General features: G+C 42.7%; 1 protein-coding gene across 1 annotated transcript in view; it reads left to right on the top strand.

Annotated features, from left to right (window-relative positions):
* Positions 1 to 386: 386 nt before the first annotated feature.
* The window catches only part of dnc (phosphodiesterase dunce), a 546,492-nt gene continuing 525,351 nt past the window's right edge, over positions 387 to 21,527 (top strand). The window contains exon 1 of the mRNA XM_090374492.1: positions 387 to 810. Within this exon, the coding sequence (XP_090230618.1) occupies positions 638 to 810 (173 nt within the window). The 5' untranslated portion in view covers positions 387 to 637. The remainder of the gene's footprint in view (positions 811 to 21,527) is intronic.

Raw genomic sequence — 21,527 nt, 5'->3', positions numbered from 1 at the left:
CGGCGCCGTATTCATCAGAACTGTCTCGAGCGTGGGAGGGGAAGGAGGGGGGGTTGCATCAGAAGAACGGCAGGTCGCAGACAGAATAATGTGGCAATGTAGAGCCGTCTGTGCGGGCGCCCTATTGATTTCCGTGAGTCACTCGCTAACCCCCCCCCATCGGAAAAGTGGGCTCCCTCTTCCGGTGGAGGGAAAGAGAGGGGAAGCAGTCAACGCGAGCGCAGAATTCGGGAGAAGAGCGACCTCTGACTTGCCGAGGAGAGGGCCCCCGACAGGCAACGTGCACATGTTCCCGCAGTGTACGTCGGCCGCCACCTGCGACCTGGCACAGGCGTGGCTCCACCCAGCGGATCGATTGCGGCAGAACTTGAGAGAGTTTCTCCTCCGTCAGAGCACGCTCGGCACTCGTGGGTCGCGGATGCGTCGGATGATGAAGCTCCAGCTTCGAAGGTCTTCCCTCGTATCACGGCCCCCAATCCAGGCTTACGGTCGGGGGGCAGCGAAAAACTGTGGAAGCGGACAGTAGGATCATTACGACGAGAGTGTGTGCCCCCGGCGAACAGACAGCGTGGAGGAATTCACGTGGATGCCGACCCTTAACTGAACTCCGATCCCCAAAGCACCACTCCTTCCTCCCATGGAAGAAAGCGGCCCTCACCACAGCGTCACCAAACCCCCGTGCATCCACCTGCCCGACCATCTCGAGGAGAGCGAGGAGGACGACGAGCAGGAAGGCACCGGCGGAGGTTTGGGCTTCCTCGTCATACCACAGAGCGTTCCTCGTCGGCGACATTCCTGGATCTGCGGAGGGTAAGTGCTCTTTCTTCGACACTCCTTTTCGGGACGAGGGGAAGTTTCCAGTGCTGTGTTCCGGGGGGGTGGTGGAAGCCAGTTTGCAGAAGCGCGTTCCTTGGAGCAGTCCTTTTGACGACGAAACCTTGTCGAGGGAAGGAGTGATCCGAGGACACATATAAGCGCAAGAATTCTTCTTGCGCTTATTGAGTGGCCCTTATTTTCAAGGGCCCCGGCAAGCGTTCGTGTCTGCTGCCCACGCTCTGTCACCGCTTTCTCTTCGGAGAGGCGCAGTGAGGGTGAAACAGAGGTCGGAGGTTAGACGAATCTGCCGTTCTAGGCGCGTTCATGTTGCTTCACGCGAATCCGTAATGGCGCGCGCAGAAGAAAACTTCATTTGCTTTTATTCGCCCGGAGACGCGTTATAAGAAGCACCAAAACGTGCGCGCATGACCGACGTCCTATCATTCGTACGCGCACGTTGCGAGCTTTCACGAGAACGGTCCGCTCGTTCCACGCCTTATTTACAGGATTGCAGCGCGGGTTCGAGGCGTTTCGCTCGTCAGAATCGCTTTTTGGAAGTTTTTTGAAAGAAAGAAGAAATGAATAAAATTACCGGAGCAGCTGTAGTGCACGCGATTCTCCGTCTCAAAATGCTCAAAACGTGTCTCGTTATCACGTCACGAAGATGAACCTCGTTCTCTTCGCCAAATGTTTTCTTCGTTTGTTTCATTTCCCCGCAGTTCAGCAGCTCGTGGTTGCAAAAGCAGAAATTCTTCGACGAATCGAGTTCGTACTTCTCCTAACGGAAGGCGACTTTGCGGGATGGCAGCTACGTCCCCCTACGCCCTCGTTTAAAAACCGTGGCCAAAGCTTAGATGCGCAACATTTTTCGGTGTTTGGGGCTTCTCTGCTCAACACGCGCGTGCGTTGCAGTCGGGTGGAGGTGAGATGAAAATTGTTTCGCTCTGTCGGCACTCTTTCACCTTTTGTTCGCTCTCCGAGAGGACAAACCGCGTCGTACCCTTCGTAAAGCCGAGCGCAAATAAACAAACAAAACAGCAGTGACGTCAGCGAACTGTTCACACGTCGACACCGCAGAACGTGAAAGACTCAATTCCACGAACATGCTGAGGCACTTACAACGCGGTTTCAACGTCTCCTTCAAAAAAAAAACCACTCGGGTCGCGACATTGGAGAAATTCGGGGCCGGACTGGAAGTTCAAACGACGGTGAGGCACCCGAACGAATCCAACGATGAATGAGTTGACACTCTAATTAGGGACGCTATTTTTTGTACGTCATTCGGGGTGAGGATTTAGGGACAGGGAGGATCACTCCCTCCAGTTCCGCAACGGTTATTTTATTACTATTATAATTATTCAGTTTATTAGGTTTTATTTGACCCTCTGACTGGCCAGAAGGGGACACACAATTATAAAAACATAATAAGAAAAACAAATACGTTAAAAGGACGATTGACAGGTTTCACAAATGCACTTTTGGTATATTAATACGAGGGAGATGACCGAGGCGTTTCGCTGCAAATGCGATTGCGTTTGCTGCGAATTCTGTTAAAAAGACAGCCAAAGTGTTCGAATGCAGGAGTTCCTCAATAGATGCTCCATAGATGGCACGTGATGGATGGTAGATGGAGTGACACCACCGTGGCAGCAACTACTGTAGCCAAAGGCTTCGATGCAAAAGATATTCTTCCTCCGTTTATTGTCATTCAATAGTTCGTTGGGGTGGGTCCATTTGCAGTAATGTTCAATAATATTTGCTGGGAACACGTGTCTGAGGCAAGCGAGCTTGGTAAGAAGAGTCCACCTGTAACGTCCACTACGTTGCTCTCTACGATGGATACTTTTTGATGCTGAGATGATTTCTTGAACTTTGGGGGAATCTATCCTACTAGTCAGTACTTTGGCAAAGGGTGATGAATCTTGATTTTCCACGGTGTCAAGTTCCTGTTCTCATGTACAATAGATCTAGACACGGTGAATGAGTTACCACGATCCTTTTCAATCACCTCAGAACCAAAATACAAAAAAAAAAAAAAAAAAAGAAATCACAAAGAACTCAGAACCTACTACAGAACACAATACAAAGTTTCATTGTCCAAGTTCTCTGTTGGTCCCGCAGTTTCTCTGACTGCCCCCATTTTAATTCCAAATTCATCGGGTAGCGGCGTACATTTTTCACGTGCCAGCTGTTCTTCGGTGGCGGGTTTCCCAGCACGCGTCTGTTTTTATCCGTCAGAGGCTTGTTTGCATTTCAAACTGAACAACCCTCGCATTGACGCACGTGGGATGGAGGGGAGGGGAGAGATTAATACGCAGAGTCTCCTCCGCAAATCCCGCTCTCTCTGGGTCATTCTTGGGCCGAAGCAGAGCCACTGGCTGCAACAACTGAAACATGACGCCTCTTGACCTCAGCGCAAAATGCCTAGAACAATTTGAAGCGGCGCTTTGCCGAGGTTTACCAATCAACTGAATCTGCATCCATTTCGCTGTTTTTGGGACAAGAATCTTGGGATGTCCGGAAAAACACCATTCGGCTGAAACCGACTAACTCGGCCACTTTGCGAAAAAAGCCCGTAAAATTCGCGAGGATGGACCTGTGTCACGTGCCAAAAGGTCCGCTGGGTGGACCACTGCGAGTGACAGACATCCTCCGACCTGTCTGCCTCAGGTGCTCCGTAGCTTTGATTTAAACCAGGTCTCCGCTCCACTCCCAAGCTTCTTGCTCTTCCTTCGAGACTACATTTGAAAGATCGGTTCCTCCCTTATCATCTGGTTCAATCCCTGGATGCTGACTTATTTAAAATCATAGATGATAAAAAGTATAGACGGATCATCCTAGATCTGCACGTGGTCTCCACAACTACCAACTGATCTCAGATCGTAATGGCGGGGCAAGAGACTCTCAGAAAACTGGACTCGAGGAAAATCTTTTGTTACCACAATTTGTATTATTTTTGTTATTTGTTTTCTTTCCAAGTCAATGTTATCCGCGATGAGTACTTTTTTTTTTTTTTTTTTAATCTGCCTATAATTAATCTTTATAATCCCTGTGAGGTTATCTCTGCCGCTTGTTAACCCCTGTCATGGTGCCGTGAAGGGTATTGTATGGTCGTGGTACCTGCGTGTACCGGTGAACTGTTCAATAAAGATCTTATTTATTTATTTATTAAGGGCTCGTAGAACGAGCTTCGCTTACTAGCGGGGATGTAAGCGAGCCCCTAAAAGTGAAGCGGCCGCGGAAGAGACCGCGAGTTTCGTGTTGAATTTAATAATTAATTATTATCACTAATTATAAGGAATCCCTTTCTTGGGAGGCTGTAATTGGAGTTACGTTTAAGGGCCCCTTCTTTTGTTTACGTTTAAGACGCTTCCGGAGTTAAAGCTGTGATCCTGTTGCATCCTTGCCGGCTCTATTTTTAACGAGTTTTTGTTTTAGCGCCGCGGAGTTCAGAGTTCATTGCGGACAAGCAAAGCGTAATGCGTGAAGGACGAGATTATTTTTATTATTATTATTATTATTATTATCTGTTTATTTCTCTTTCGAGACACCCATAGACAGCACGTGGCTAGAGGGTGTGGTTACATTATAGTATTTGCAAGCATGTTTACATGAACTTATTCACAAAATTTGGAGATGCAAAAACACAGAATAAGTGGTTAATGAATTAATTGTTAAGTCGGTTTAATTAATTACTAAATGATTGTTAAATGCTAAATATTATTATATAAATTAGTCTTTTTGTTATATTTGAACCTGCCGATACATATTACCAAAGATTTCTGTCCTATACATTTTGTCTGTACATAGTTTCTCTGCATCTATATTTAAATTATTAAAATAATTCACAGTATTTGCTGGGAAGAATCTCCCAGAGAGTCCAATTGAGTCAGTTGGCACTTGAGACTTGGTTCTTCCCTCTTTATTCTCGGTCGTATCATCCGGGGGCGAGTGATCACGTTTCCCACTTTCGCCGAATCTATTCTCTCTCTCTTTTTCACTCTCTCTCTCTCTCTCCCTCTCTTTTTCACTCTCTCTCTCTCTCTCTCTCTCTCTCTCTCTCTCTCTCTCTCTCTCCGTTAGTAGCTATGCCAGAGTTAGGCTAAATTCAAATTTTTATTTCATTTTTTATTTATTATTATTTTTTATTATTTTTTTTCTCTATATATTTTATTTCTATTTTATTTATTTTAATTTTTATTTATTTTTTATTATAATTGTTTTTATTTTATTTTATTATTAATATTATTATTATCGGTGTGTTATTTTAGGTAAATTTGCCATACTATCAATTTTTATTTTATTTATTTTTCATACATAAATATATCACTTTATTATTATAATATATTACAATGTACAGTATTAACTTTATTATAATATATTACCTGCACGCACCACTAGCTTTTTTTTTTTTTTTTTGCAACCTGCACCACGGGTAGTTGTTTTGTTTTTTTTTTTCTTTCTCCTCTCTTGCCTCTGGAATGGGCCCCCAGAGGTTCCTGGCCCACCTGCTGACAACACCAAGTGGGTCAGAGTCTCTTTCGAGACGGTACGTGTGTTATTGGTACTGGCCCACCTTCCCGTGGTGTGGACGAGTACCCAGAATCATCTGTCCAGGTGACTGGTGCTTCTGGGTAGCCAAGTGGCCAGAACAGAACACACAGACGTCACACATATCTGGCCCATTTGTAGTGATTCTGTTCTTCATAGAGATACGAGGCGGAGTTGAACAAACGTTCTAGGTGCCGCCCTTACATATACACATGTGTGTGGTTTCCCACATCTGCGTCATATCTGCACTGTGAAGAAATGTTTCTGGTTGTGATGATGTACTTCCAGGGTGTGATTTCCAGATTGGCAGAGAAGACCGCTCTTGAGATGGTAAACGGTTTCCCGGCGATCTTGTTTAGCCATCTCAGGAGCCAGTATTCTACTCCTAAGAAGGCCTTGATGTTGTTCTCGGGGGCCGATGACCAGATAGTCTATGCGTACAACGGAATCGGTGTAACGCATTTAAGGATGTATTGAATCATAAGATAAGGGGATCGGTGAGTTGTTGTCTAGTGCTCCAGAGTGCTGCGTATGTCTTTTTCCTAATGTGTTCGAAGTGAGGTATGAAGTTTAATCCTTCATCCCACTGAAGGCCAAGATGTGCGGGAGATATTTAGACTCTAGTATTGTTCACAATAATCGTATTTTCATTTTTCTTATTTTTGTTGATGATGGTCATTTCGCCAGTTTTCTTTTCATCACGTTTCTCGTTGATGACAACGAGAAATTTAACAACAACAACAACAACAACATCATCTCGAGAAACGAGATGATGTTGTTGTTGTTTGGTTTTTAGGAGCATTAGCAACTAAGGCCATATTGCTCCGGGGATATGCGGTGGTCATTCCCTGACCTTTCCGCATCCTCCCTCTATGGTGGTCACGAGTTTGAAATCCGGTCTAATCAAGAAGAGTGTGCTACGCACTGCTGTTCCTGCCCACCTGGCTAGGGAGGAGCCCAGGACGAGACGACACAACAAGACTTTGATTAGTTCACAGTTTCCTCTTCACGAGGCGCCTCCGTAGCCAGGTGGGGGAGCAGCAGTGCGTAGCACACGCTTCTTGATTAGACCGGGGTTCGAGCCCGTCACCACCAAATACGGAGGATGCGGAAAGGTCAGGGAATGACCACCGCATATTCCCGGAGCAATATGGCCTTAGTTGCTAATGCTCCTAAAAACCAAATAACAAACAAACAGCCTCTTCACGAACCCTGTCATTTTATATGGTTCACGTGTGATGCGATTTTGGAAGGGGCCCCGCTATATGGGAGCACTCTTCCCAAATCTTTTCTACGCGTATCCCCATTTGACATTTTACTTCACTTTACCTGGTCAATTGGATCCTCGCACAAATCCTTGTTTGGGCTCTGCAGTTGCGCAAATTGAAGGAGTAACCAACTGGGGGTGGAGTGTGTTGCAATGTCCGCTTCTTTTCTTTTCTTTTCCAATGGAACGCGTCTGTGGGCAGACCTTTTCGGCAATCAAAGAGGTTTTGGAGGATCCGTTCCGTTTGTGGACACCGTAATTTGCGGTTTAACGCCGTGAGGACCGAAACTGATTTTCTTAAATAAACAGACACGGAAGCAAAGATTTATTTTTGCGATCATCAATCGTGGAACAAAGACATTTGTTCCACGATTGATGATCCATTGGAACATCCCATTTTGCCCCTGCACGCCCACAGTGTAGGTTAAAGTGGAGGGGATTAGGTGCCCCTCAAAGATTTCGGAGCTTGATTGTATCGGAAAAGATGGTCTTCGCTCATTTCGACAGATTGTCCCGTGGTGAGTACTGTGGGAGCGCGATCTCCTTTGAATGAGTCTCGCAGTCCTTCCACAGCTGCACTCCCCTTCTGGTGTTGCAATTTCGCAGAAGAATCTGCACACGCCGGGGTGCAAAAGGTATTATACTGACGAATGCTTCCGCTAGGACCACCCACCGAAGTACGTTCGTTTAAAGTAACGCAGCGACGCGCTGAAAACGTGTACGTGGTCAGAGATAGTGAGCTCGTGCTGAAGAGAGAATCACTGGGAAGGTGGGCTCTTCTCGCTCGAGTCCTAACGTTGAAACGGCAGCCATTTAATCGACAGTCCGAGCTTTGTGCGTTTCTTTCTCACGTGACTACTACCACATTACGCCGGACAAGGATTCTTCCAGTTCGCTTTATCCGTGCGCAGGGCTTTTGTCCTTTTTAATATTGTTAATCAACTGCGCGTGCCTAAACTTTGCTCTTACTGAGAGAGAGAGAGAGAGAGAGAAAGAGAGAGAGAGAGAAGAATTGTGCAACCAAATTGTTCTGAGAGTGTTGCGCTTTTAGTTCGTAAAATCAAAAGGATATTTCATTTCGGGGGTTTCGAGCTTGCTTTTCCCATTGTTCTTCGTGTCAACCATCCATCAAAGTCTCATTGCGTTGTACGTGGCGGGCATTTTCTTCTTAATATTTCCTTAAAACGACGGAATAACCGAGGAATCGTAAACTCTGTTTTGTTATTCCCCCAATGAAAAGGGGGCCCAAATCTGTCGTTCGAATTGCTCCGTTCTTTCAAGTCCACTTTCAAGAGAAACTGATGCGAAATATCGTAAAACCTTTTTTTGCAAACACCAGATTGAATTGCTTTAAACGAATTGCATAAAGTGAAGAGTGGTGGCTTCCTCGCTCTTCCTCGGACGACGGGGAAAATAAACACGCAGTGGGGGGGGGGAAGTAAACTGAAGTCGAAACAGGGCAGATGGCCGAAAATTTTCTTTCGGCCGGAGAGTAATCGATCGCTGGAAGAAACTTCGATCCGGTGCTGTGGGTGGCTTCAATGTGTACCGATCAACACGGCTTTCGCAGTGGAAAGCAGTTGCCACCAACCCTCTGGCAGTTTGCTAGCACGGGCTTTGACAGAGACACTTTGGTTGACAAGCTGCGCATCGATCGCTGCGAAGCATTTGACGCAGTCCACCGTAATGTGAATTGCAAAATGACAGCGTTCGAGAACCACAATTAAATCGGTTCCACGAGTGATGTAATCGTAAATATCTCTCGAGCCATTTCTTTTCCAACAGAAGGGATCACCTTCGGTTCCTTTATTACTCAATATTTACATAAATGAGCGTACGCATAAACCTAACCCTGCAGCGTTTCATCGCTGGAGAACATTGAATACCAAAAATGAAACAAGTTTCCTGCGCACAAAAACGTTCAATTATCTTTAATCTTTAATCTTTATTGTATACAAACATGGTATATACAATAGACCCTTCACAGCAACAATGCCAGGGGTTTTACATTGGTTGGTGGACAATAGCCTTGGGGGAAGGGGGCCCACATCGAAGTTCGGGCTCATCCCCCAGAGCCAACAATAAAATAGAATCAGTGGCAGAGTATTTACAGGACATTTTATGCTTCTGACAGTATTTACAATGAAATAATAAAGATATTCAGATTTACATTTATATTATATTTATATTAATATTTATATTCATAAAGATATTCTTCACTTTATTTACAACACATTCATAAAGACATCGTGCTTTGAACATTATTTACAATATATTGCGCATTATTATGCTGCCCTTATCAATGTGCACTGGGCCTGGCCAAGGTCAGGCCCAGTGCTCTTAAGGATCTCTCTTCGGTACCTCCGATCCTTCACAAACCTACACAGGTCGCCGTCAATTGAAAGGATTGTGGGGAGCATCTCCCTGGGGAGAAAGCGGTCACTGAGCGCTAGTCTGTTATAGTGAGCTGTGAGCTGACCTCAGCCCGGGTAGAGGGATCCTTCAGCCACACAGTTCCCAGATACTTGGCTCCATTCCGGTTGTCATCCTGACAGTGAGAACAAGGCGCTTTTCCAATACAAGATCTGGAAGTCGGGCAAAGTGAAGTGACGTCGCCATCGCAGTTGTCCTTTGCTGGGGTGGACGACAATGTTTTTGCCTGATTCAACGAAGGAGCCAGTATTCGGCGGAGTACACGCGCTTGATGTTGGTAGGGGCCGCGGACCCCCAGATTTCCGAGGCATACAGTATGACGGAGTATACTGAGGTGTATACGTATCGACGAGTCACATCCAGATCCCTAACGTGGAGCAGTTGTTGTTTTGTGGTCCAGCGCATTTGACAGAATTTTGCTGTGAGCTTGTCAATGTGGGGGTTGAAGCTCAGTTTATAGTCGAAGACGACTCCCAAGTCTGTATGCATCTTGACCACTGGGAAGGGAATGCCATCTAGAGAGGCTTGGATTTCAGTGGGTTGGCGCTTCAGAGAAAAGACAATTTGGGCTGATTTGGCAGGGTTAATGAGGAAGCCGAATTGATGGAGATAGGATCCTAAGTCGTGTAACTTTTCACAGATCTTTTTATTGATGTTTGTGAGTTGTTCGCCTGGGTTAATCTGAGTACAGTATATATCTTAATATCATCGGCATAGCAGAGTATGTCTTCTCTCTGTTGCACAAACGGAATAATGCTCCGTAGAGAACTCCGCCTTGGGGAACTCCTGCAGTGATCTTTCTCCATATTGTGTGTTGATCCGCTTTAAGAAGAATGGTTCTCTCAGAGAGCAGGGCTGTGATAAACCACAACATGTCACCTTTTAAGTAGAAGTAGTTTTCTAGGAGGTGAACAAGTGAGGGGATACTGATGGAGTCGAAAGCAGCTTCCAGGTCTATGTAGGTGACAGAAAACTCTGCTTTAGCTTCTAGTGCACTGAGAATGGTGTTGGAAATTGGTGACTGTGGATCTACCTGGAATTCCATAGTGAATCTGCGGGGGTTTGTGAGGCATGATTTGATTAGTGATGGTGGAAATTAATGTCTTCTCCATGAGCTTCAAGAGGCTGGAAGAATGAGAGATTGGCCTGAACTGTTTAATGAGGGTTGCAGATTGGCATTTAGGGTGTGGCCTCACAGCATATCTGTTCCAGAGAGGGGGAAAGTAGTGCTGCGTTAATACACGGTTAAAAATTGATAGTAGCGGATCGATTATAAACGAGCTAAGACATTTAATCATGAATTGTGGCACAAGATCGGGGCCTGCAGTTGCAGTGGGTGGCAATCCATTTATAGCAGTTATAAGCTGCTTCCTTGTGATGCGAACGGTGGCGAGCATATCAGTAGGGACGTTGTTGATGGGTAAGTTGCCTAGATGCATCGGGGCCACAGTGTTTGAGAACCGTGCAACGTGGTCCATCCACAGTTCAAGGTCCAGTGCTTTAGGTAATCCTGTGTGCTGAGAGTCATAAAACGATTTGTCTTTTCGTAGGGTTGAATTTAAATGCTTTTTAATTGCAAATATTTTCTGACAGTTGAAAACTGCTAGGGCTCTAGAGAAGGCAATACGATCTTGTATAGCGCCTGATTCTTTCCATCTCTTGTGCAGATTTTGTTTTTCTTGAAAGCTGTTGTTCAGTGCTGGTGTCCACCAAGCTCTTGAACGGGGAGTGATGCAGACAGTCTTTGTAGCACCATAACTTGCAATGGTTCGAATCCATCTAGTCATGAGGTCCACAGCTAGCTCGAGATCACAATTATTGAGAGCCTCCCAAGGTATCGAGGATGCAGCTTCGAGACATCGTGGTGGATCAATGAATTTGCGTGCTGTGATGTCTTTTTTCTTTTTTGGGCCTTGGATATCAAAGTTAGGTGCGGCTGAGTGCAGGAATAAGGCAATGGGTTCGTGATCGGTTTGAAATAGGTTTTAAGGACTGCCTTCGAGGTCGCATGGTGCTGAGGAGAATATCAGATCCAAGAGATTAGATCCTCTCGTGGGGTGGCAATTAAGTAGGGCGGTACCCAATGAATTCATACTTCTACTGAGTTTCCTACTAAGATGTGTGAGAGTAGGTGGAAGATTGAAGTCTCCAGAAATAATGTGCTTAGCAGAGGCATGGAGGTGATTTACTAGCCAGTGGATCACATCTGCAATGATGTCACTGTTTGGGCCTGGTGGAATGTATATTGTTGCGATGGCTATCAGGTTGGCATTGAGCTTGAGGGATACCATAGCAGCTTCAAATGCAAGGGATTTGGTTACCACAGAATGTGCCAATGAGAAGATAGTGGTATTACAGAATATTGCTACTCCCCCCCCCCTCTACGATCCTCTCTGGAGGAACTGAGAATCTGGTACCCAGCCTGAGGAGCACAGGCAAGGGAGTCCCGCCCATTCCCAAGCCACGTTTCGGCAATGCAGAGAATATCAAAGATTTTAGAGAGGAGAAGCTGTTCGACAGTGTCTAGCTTGTTACAAATACTCCTTGCATTTTGATAGACAATTCGAATGGTGGTAGCCATAGTAACTGGAGTTCGTACAGGTGGCAAGTCTCTTTTTAAGCTAGGTGCGGCTAAGTGCGGCTACTGGTCTACTGTGCATTGCGATGTGTACAGGGATATTCTTTACAGGTTTGGAGCCCTGGGGATTGTCATTATAATCTGCTGAGAGTTGGATTGAATGATGGAGAGTTTGTTTCCTATGGTAAGTTTGTTCTCAGTGAAGTTATCTGATTTCTCATGCGTTTTGTTGGCTTGGGAGCTTGGTAGCTTTAATTGCTATTGCGTTTGATGTTGATGTCGGTGGTTTATTGCGGTTCTTGGCTTCTGATCTAGGAAGGGTTTGACGAGGGTTCCAGGGGGCCATAGCCTTGGATCCAGTACGAAGCTCATCTTCTCTGGGTGGCAGGTAAGGATGAAAGAGGCGTAGGTTGGATACTTGGTTCTTCTCTGTCTCACATCAATATTCATCCCATGTACTTCTGTAAACATGGCCTTAATGCTGTCTGGTTTAATAGTCGGTTCCAGTCGAGATATAAAGATTCGACCACGAGTCTGAACTGCTGTGATATTGTACGAATTAGCAAGAGTACCCTTCGAGGAAAGTTCCGTGGCATCTCTATTGCCATGTTATCTTTCATGTTCCATGTTCTGATATATTGAATATGTCATCCGGGTTTCTTTTGAGTGAACATGTTGGTCGGTGAGAGATGCCATGGAGTAGAGACTGCCTATGAGTCCTGCTGGTGGGATCTTTTGGTTATTCTCAACATCTTTTTTGCCGGTGACTACTTCTGCAAATGTGGGTCTTGATGCACCGTTTCCAGTATTGATTGTCTCCTTTGACCTTTTAGATTTACTAGTATTTTGGGTCGGTATTGTGGAGAGGGCCACCTGAAAGGTCTTTGAGTGGCTACCCCCAGTGTTATTAGATGCAGGATTGGGTGAGTTACAGTCATTCTGCCCTGCATCGCCGCTCTTAAGCTGATTGTTATCTCCTTGTGTTACGGCTGCCATTGGGCTAAGGGTGACAGGCATATGAGGCATTGCATTATACATAAATTGGGGAGTATAATTCCTTTTATAGGACCGACCCCCGAATAACAATATCTCTTAATGAAATACGCGATTGAGACACGCTCTATTCAGATAATTGCTCTTACATTGACACTATAGTTGGCAATAATTTTGTCCACTTCCTCCTGAAATAAATTTCACGAGGAAGTGGACAAATTGTTAAAGAAACAAAATTAACGAAATAATCAGTACTCGACTGATCAGTGTACTCGGCGATGCTTTACCCATCCCAGTTTGCGTGTATGCATTTCAAATTCCTCGACGTTTAATCCTCCGATGACCGAAAAAAGGTTCTCGGAACCATTTTGAAGTCGGTGAAGCTCGCCAACTTGCAAGTGATTCGTTGGAATGAACTCGTTGCTGCAGACAACACTACTGCCGTGTCATAACGAGGGAGATTGACGCCACAGTTCCAACAGACCCTGAAGGAGAAGGAAGGAAACACCTCATGGCGCTTTCAGCTTAATAACCACAACCACTGTTTCCCAGCCAATGTGCGCCACCTGCTCTGCACAGACATCGAGGAGATGTGCAACTCCAAGAAATACAGAGCTCAAGCCTTGCCACGAGCGTTTCCGTTCATCCATTTCTGACGAAGGCCTGCACTGAGATGCGTTTTTCGTGTCTGAAGATCGCTTCACCAGATTCCCGACCTCGTTAAATCTAAAATACTCCTATCTGAGGAGTGCACCAACTTTCTACCATATTGCCCCTGATGGTTAAGCCACAGAGAATTAAGATAGAGTAGACACTTGCTCCCAGCGCCCTCAGTTTGAGAACACGAAACTAACGCGGCCATCGAAACTCAAAGAGTAATAACGCGCATGTCCAACGTTTGCTACCACGTGGTTGCTACTGTCTCTCGAGATCTGGAGTGCGATTGTTCCGATTTCCGAAAGAACATTGAGTAATTTACCACAATCGATAGAACCAGGAAATGTTTAAAACAAAAAATATACTGACAGATAATTAATAATAATTCATAACTTATTACATTCATTTATATGAATAGTGTTTCGATATTAATCGAAGTAGTTTATGAAATAATTAAATTATTCCAAAAAAAACTTCATGAAATATGTCGTAGCATCTTTACTGCTTCTGAAATCAAGTCAAATCAGTCAGAGTCTTACTGACAGAGTGAAAGAGTTATAATCGTCCAGGTACTGTGAGAATATGGATATTTATGATGAAAATGTATTGGCATGTCTCAAGTTACTTAGCTAGAAATATTTTAAAGATAAACAATTGCGAAACGATCTATTATGAATAGGCCCAAAAGATCTTGATATGGACAACTTGTTGTAGTTTAAAGATGTTAATGAGAGAGAGAGAGAGAGAGAGAGAGAGAGAGAGAGAGAGAGGATGGATTAAAATGGCCATCAAAGGAATTGTTGAATGCAATGAGAAGTGTATGAAATATTTTGCTTTTCTGAAGTCTATTTGGTATTCCATAATGAAAAGGTTCTACAAAAACTTTATGCTAAAACAAGTTTTATTGATTTAAGAGTGGTTTGGGAACTATAAATAAATATGATCTTTATTGTAAGGTTCCTAGGTACACGCAGGTACCCTACCTTTACAAACCCTTCACGGCACTCAGCCAGGGGTTAACAAGCGGCAGAGATATCATCCCGCCGGGAATGTAATAAATACATAATAGGATAAAGGATAAAGCGGAGCCGGAGCGATCTGATCAGTTGATGGTTGTGGAACACACGTGCAGATCCAGGATGCGCCGTCTGTACTTTTTGTCATCGACGATTTTGCACAGGTCGGCGTCCAAGGACTGAGCTAGGTGGAGCTTCTGATAAGGGAGGAACCGATCTTTAAAATGTAACCTCGACGGAAGAGCAAGAAGCTTGGAGTACCAAGGAGAAACTAGGAGTACCAAGCAAACGTACAAAAAGTGTTTATTCAATCTATCTTGCAAATTAAGGAAAAACAAAAGTGAAAAATATGAATTTGCCTTGCCTGTCCAGTCGATCTTCAAACTCCCTTCAAAAACTATTGAAGCATGTTAAACAGTGTAACTGGGAAATGTTAAGCATGTGCTGTGAAAGATAGAGGGGAAAATTGTCATTATTATTATTATTATTATTATTATTATCTGTTTATTTCTCTTACGAGACACCCATAGACAGCACATGACTAGAGGGTGTGGTTACATTATATCAGTATTTACGAGCATATTTACACGAACTTATTTACAATATTTGGAGATGAAAAAACACAGAGTATGTGTTAATGGATTAATTGTGAATGGTTGTTAAATGCTAAATATTATTATATAAATTATTAAATTAGTCTCTTATTATATTTCTATATCTGCCGGTAAACATTACCAAAGATTTCTGTCCTATACATTTTGTGTGTACATAGGTTCTCTGGATATATATTTAAATTATTAAAATAATTCACAGTATTTGCTTGGAAAAATCTCCCCAGAGAGTCTAATTGAGTCAGTTGGCACTTGAGACTTGATTCTTCCCTCTTTATTCTCGGTCGTATCATCCGAGGGTGAGTGATCACGTTTCCCACTTTCGGCGCATCTATTCTCTCTCTCTCTCTCTCTCCGTTAGTAGCTTTGCCAGAGTTAAGATGTTTCTGGTTGTGATGATATACTTCCAGGGTGTGATTTCCAGATTGGCAGACAAGACCGCTCTTGAGATGGTAAACGGCGATCTTGTTTAGCCATCTCAGGAGCCAGTATTCTACTCCTAAGAAGACCTTGATGTTGTTCTCGGGGGCCGATGACCAGATAGTCGATGCGTACAACGGAATCGGTGTAACGCATTTAAGGATGTATTGAATCATAAGATAAGGGGATCGGTGAGTTGTTGTCTAGTGCTCCAGAGTGCTGCGTATGTCTTTTTCCTAATGTGTTCGAAGTGAGGTATGAAGTTTAATCCTTCATCCCACTGAAGGCCAAGATGTGCGGGAGATATTTAGACTCTAGTATTGTTCACTAAAATCGTAATTTCATTTTTCTTCTTTTTGTTGGTGAAGGTCATTTGGGCAGTTTTCTTTTCATTAACTTTCAGGCCAATGTAGTGCAGATATTCTTCTAGTTTCCTGATTGCCTTGTTTGCTTCCTCTGATAGATGGGGTACAGTTTCTTGTTCTTTAGAGATTACAAAAAATTTCAAATCGTCAGCATATGTAATAAATTGCTCACAGTTTTGAGCTAAAAATGGGGCTAGTGCTATTGCGAAGAAGGTGGTGGACAATAGGCCCCCTTGAGGTACTCCCCTGGAGATACGGTAAGTTGTCTTTCTTGAAGGATGTTAGTGAGAATGCTTAAAGTGCTTCCTGAAATGAGGAAATACTCCTTGAGGATTACTGTTATAGCTGGGATTGAGACGTTGTCGAAGGCTGCTGCTGCATCCAGGATGTAGCAGCAGCCTTCGACATGATTTCTCTTTTTTAGAGATCAGTTGTATCAAAGCAATATTAATTGATCAATACTGGATTCACTGACTATTCTGAACATATACCTTAATGATAAATAACATATAGCTCCATAATTCTGTTTGAATTCTATTGTCTGATGAACTCCACACCGCTGAAATATTTGATAAGAACCTTTGGTTTCATTTCCTGGTTGAGATCTGTTGATCGATGAGGATGAACAAAACTCAGCATTGAAGAATATGAAAAATGACAATACAAAAGACCCAGATGACTCACCAACTTATCTCTGAGACTGGGCATTTACCCAAAGCATTTCAATCAGGTTAATACTCTTCTGGTATTTAAAAAAGGTGACCAGTGGTCTGTATAAGATTTCAGACCACTCCCCAACAAAAAAAAAGCCTTTCTAAGCTATTTGACACAGTAATGCATAACCAACTCTTCAATTTTTTCCAAGCCTTACCATACATCAAAATCAACGTGGCTTTGGTCGTGAAAAGTCAGCAATCGCTAATTTGATACCATTCTGGCAATTTGCATCCAAAACTCTCTAGAGCCATCTTAAATTAGACACTGCTGACATCACTAAGCAATTTGAGCAAACAAGTACCTAGTGAACTCATTGAAAAACTAAACATTTTTGGTAGCTGCGACACATTGCTCCTGTGGCTAAGGAGCTATACAATGCAACATTCCCACAGTGTCATTGTCCACCAAGTGAAGTCTGAACCTTTTATCACAATATCATCATCTTCCAGTCCACGTGTATGTATGTGTTTGCTGGGAGCCCTGTTGCTGTCATGTCGGGTCACATTGCTGTTATGGCTAAGTAACTATATAACGCAACATTACCACAGTGTCAGTGTCAATAAAGTGAAGTGTGAACCTTTTTATTCAACTTAGGGTATATGTTCTCTGGGAGCCTTATTGCTGTCATAAAGGGTCACATTGGTCTTGTGGCTAAGGAGCTGTATAATACAATGTTCCAACAGTGCCATAATCCACCGAGTGAAGCCTGAACCATTCATCCAACTCAGTGTGCACGTATGTATGTGTTCTCTGTGTACTTATTGCTCCTCGGCTGTTATGTAAGGTCACATTGCTCTTGTGTCTGAGAAGTTATATAATGCAATTCTCACATACATCATCTACCAAGTGAATTCTAAACCTTTTATCCCACTCAGTGCAATACTTCACAAAATATGTGATGCCATTTCTACACATTATGAAATCAATGATTGGTTGTGGACTGGGACACAGCGCTTTATTATTAGTAGTATTGTTGTTCATACATTATTACTGATTGGGTGGATCCACCCAGCGAAGGGTATTACTACCAAGTGCACAGGGTGGGTGTTATGTGTGTTGTTACTGTAGATCCAGGAACTCTGACCATCCTGCAGGTCACAGAGCTACAGGTATTGAGGATTGCGACTTTCTGGAGTTCCTTGTATATGTTCTCAGGGAGACCTAGCGTCTCTAGGGTCTTTGGCACCATACAATTAACACTACGTTCGGCTATTATGTTCTGGATCTCCAAGTGGTGTGATATCTTCTTGGTTATGCAGCTGGTCATAATCTTGTATATCGTTGGGATGCAACTGATAGGCCTGTTTTGGATTCTGTTGGGTCTCTGTGGGGTTATTATTTTTATTATTAATTTATTTATTTTTGTTTCTTATACTGGGCGTATTATAAGTCTTTAATCTTGCTTTTAATTTTATGAATTAAATCAGCATGCCCTTTTTATATGTATTACAGGACATTTCGTGCGAAGATATTACTAATTCAATTTGCATTGGACTACACGTAATTCAAATATCTTTCGTATGAAATGAAAAAAATTGATAAATAAAAAGAATTTCAATTATATAATGTGATTTTATTTTATTTTATTGTAATGCTAACTCAAATAATGATCTAAATGAAAGAATGCTAAATTCCTTTTGTTAAACAAAATAACTAACCCAGCAAAAAAACAGTCAAAATTTAGTGACAGAGAATCGTCTTCCAAATTTTTCATTCATTCTTTTTGTATTTCTGCGAAGTATAAAAAAAAAAAAAAATGTATTAGTGGCTCTGGTTAGCGGGTAAATGATGCAGTGTTCATAAGGTGCCAGGCATAAAACAATAAATAAAAAAAGGAAAAGAATTAAACAAAAATTAGAAGCGAAGTTAAAAGCAGTTCAATTCATTCACTGCATCGAAACCTAAAACAACGGTTGAGATTTAGTCCAAATTTATTGTCAAAAAGTAATATTTCAAAACACTGGTGCAATGGACAGATATTTTCCTAAAATGCAGCGTAGAAGGATATTAAGATGACAGCGATGAGTGCCCGTTGCAATAAACATTAATAAATACAGAATTTTTTACGTATTTAGGGTTTGGACAGGGGTACTGGCCTCATTGTACTCACAGAATTTGTTCTGAAACCTGCTATAACTATAGCCACCTGAACCCAGTAGTGCGGATATAAAAATCTGTATTTATTAATATTAATTGCAACTGGCATCTTAACATCCTCCTCCTCCTAAGGTACCTAATGGATGTTCGGCCAACACTCATAAAAATATTAAAATTTATTACTCATTAAATAATTTTATTTAGGCGAAAACGAGTAAATTTCCATATTTTACCAGAGAAAGAATTTAAAGTATAAGTGGGGAGAAAAAAAATACCACGGGAGATTCGAACCAAGGAAAGAGAAAAAGGGCAAAGTTTGACGTTACCACGCAACAGCTACTTTACATAATTTTTAGTATATAAGTTGCCAAAACCTTTACTTATTTTTTATATTTCGCTATTCTTCCGCCGTTCTTACTCTCTTTTTTTTTTGTATTTTGAAATCGCAAAAATTTCATTAATAATAACTATCGGCGAATCGATACTCCAGGAAATCTTCGCAATGTTTCTCTGTCCTGGAGCTGGTGGCTCCACTGTCGATGCGTTTTAGCACGTAACCGGAATTAAGACGGTCGTCTATGCGAGCAGCGTTGAATCCAGAGCGTTTGCACCAGGGTGGGGGGGGGAGAATGTAAAAGAATGGGAAGAATGTAAATTTACGAAAAAATATAAATATACAGATCATGCATATTTACGGATGTTACAATAAGAGAACACGAGAAAACAAAACAGGAACCATTTAACGTCCAAATACTAACATCACAAAAACCACATTACTCGCAATAATCACACTTTAATATGAAAATCACCGATTAAAATTTGCAAAAAAATTAATAAATAAATAAATAAGAAATTATACGAATTATAATGAAACGTGCGAGTACTGTATTGTAACAATCTTATTCTTGTTTGCTTTTTCTTTGCGTGTGTGTCAATCGCTTCATTTATTATTTTTTTCTCATTCGGGCCCTCTAAGCTTATCTTCGCGCAATATTACAATCTGTACTCGCAATACTACAGAGGCGTATAAAATAAAAAGGATATAAAATGTATACAAAAGAAGAATTAGCCACAAGTAGACTTCTTGCTGTGAAAAAAACAAAAAAAAAGGAATGTGAAAACCAGAAAGCGAAACTGCTGACGATTGAATTAGGCTGCAGACTCCCCTGAAAGCCGCGGGACACTTTATAATTACAATTACAATAGCATCTGTCAGGAAACGATTCAGGCTAACCGATTCAATCTTGTTCGCGAGACACAAACAAAGAATTAGTCGCCAGTAGACCGTTTGTGCGGAACACGATCAAGAGATGGTTCGTGTGAAAATAAAGGGAACCCTGAAAAACCGTGAAACGAAAATGCGGACACTTGAAATAGGGGCTTTTAGTTACAATTTATGCAGCCAGAAATATTTTCCTGTCCTTTGAATTTTAGTGATTTATTTTCGCCGTTTGCCACCTAACGAGTACCACACTTAGTTGGTGCGATTTTTCGTGTTATGTTTATTTGAGATAAATTTATTGAATTCGTGTTTTATAAAATAAAGATTACTATTTTTCACCGGGGGGATTTCTATTCCACCCCCATGGGTTCAACATTCCACGGGAGTGTCCACTCCGTATGTTACTATTCTGTGGGTTAAGCTAAACCTCGCATTGTGTACTGCGCGTTTCTGTTAGTGTAATCGTATTAGTCTCTAGCCGCACCCGTTACCCGAACCTTTAAATCGCTTCTTTTATTCATTTATGTACTTTTCTGTTTTTTCTCTGATGAAATTTCTATTCCAAGTTCCTGTAACTTTATTTGCGTTGCCGCACACGTTTGCGCGCTGTTTCGCGGCTGTTTAAATAAATAAATAAATCGAATGGGCAAATATGTCACGCGGAAGCCCTGTAACTGAACAAATAAATAAATATTAGATCGGACGGGGGTGGTGTTTTGAGGGAACTAACGTCGCATAAGCTTTGCTTCTCGATAATTTGCCACTACTAACACTTACACGGTTTTCGTCTGGGGTTCGAATTAACTTGCTGACCAAGTTAATTTCCTCCTGGCAGCTCGTGTCTCCTGAATTCAGTTGGATTCGGGAAGTGGTTAGTTTCTTCGGGCGTTGGACTTAATAAATGGCAGTAATCCTTAGGTAGTACCCCGAGGGACATTTGCTAAAAACGACAACTCTTTGAAATCACCACGCGATAATACCTGTCAGAAACTCGCCAACCGATCCAATAAGAATCTGTCATACCGCACGATTCGGGTTTATTGCGAAGCCCGTAACGTGCACTGTAAAGGTTTAACCGGGCAAATATAGCAGAATGTGCCTGCGGGGTGTTCATTTTAAAATTAAACCCGCGTTATTCGTATTAAGTAAGCTGCCTCCGTAGCCGAGTGGTCAGGGGCAGGACTGCAGTAACACACGCTCTTTGAGTAGACCGGGGTTGAAGCCCCTGACTGCTGTCGATCTGGCAACCCGCACTGGACCAGCGTGGCAGATTATGGTCCATTGCCCTCAGCATGAATTGTTGAGGAGACTTCCATCCTGCAGTGGGTTGATAATGGCTGCTGGTTATTCGCATTAATATGACGCTACCGTGTATCGATCGCAGGAGTGAGGGCGCTAACAGCAGATATTACGTAACCGGAGGAGGAAAGCAGTTTCAAGTTGTCACGATTCGAGTTTGAAGTCGCACGCGTCATGTACGAAAAACGTGTTTTGTTTTTTCAGGGAAACGGCAACAAAATTTCTTGAGAAATTCTCAGAGACCACCCGTTCACGCAAAAGTGCAATTTTCGAGATAAGAAAGACGTTTCTTGAGGGTGGATCACTTGGGAACGTAAAAAAGGAGAAGTGTTCTAACGCGTGACTCACTTTACACGAACAATTTTTCAATATCCAAAAAACAAATCTCTGCGGAAACCTTTCAATGGGGGATATCTTTATTGCAATCGGGGGATATCGCTTAGCTCAGCTATCAAAATGAAATTTGGATGAACTTTGTTTCACAG

This window comes from Mastigoproctus giganteus, chromosome 5 (genome assembly GCF_048544385.1).
Source record: "Mastigoproctus giganteus isolate SK-2022 chromosome 5, ASM4854438v1, whole genome shotgun sequence".
In the NCBI taxonomy this organism is placed as follows: domain Eukaryota; kingdom Metazoa; phylum Arthropoda; class Arachnida; order Uropygi; family Thelyphonidae; genus Mastigoproctus; species Mastigoproctus giganteus.
This window is presented reverse-complemented; position numbering and strand designations above follow the sequence as displayed.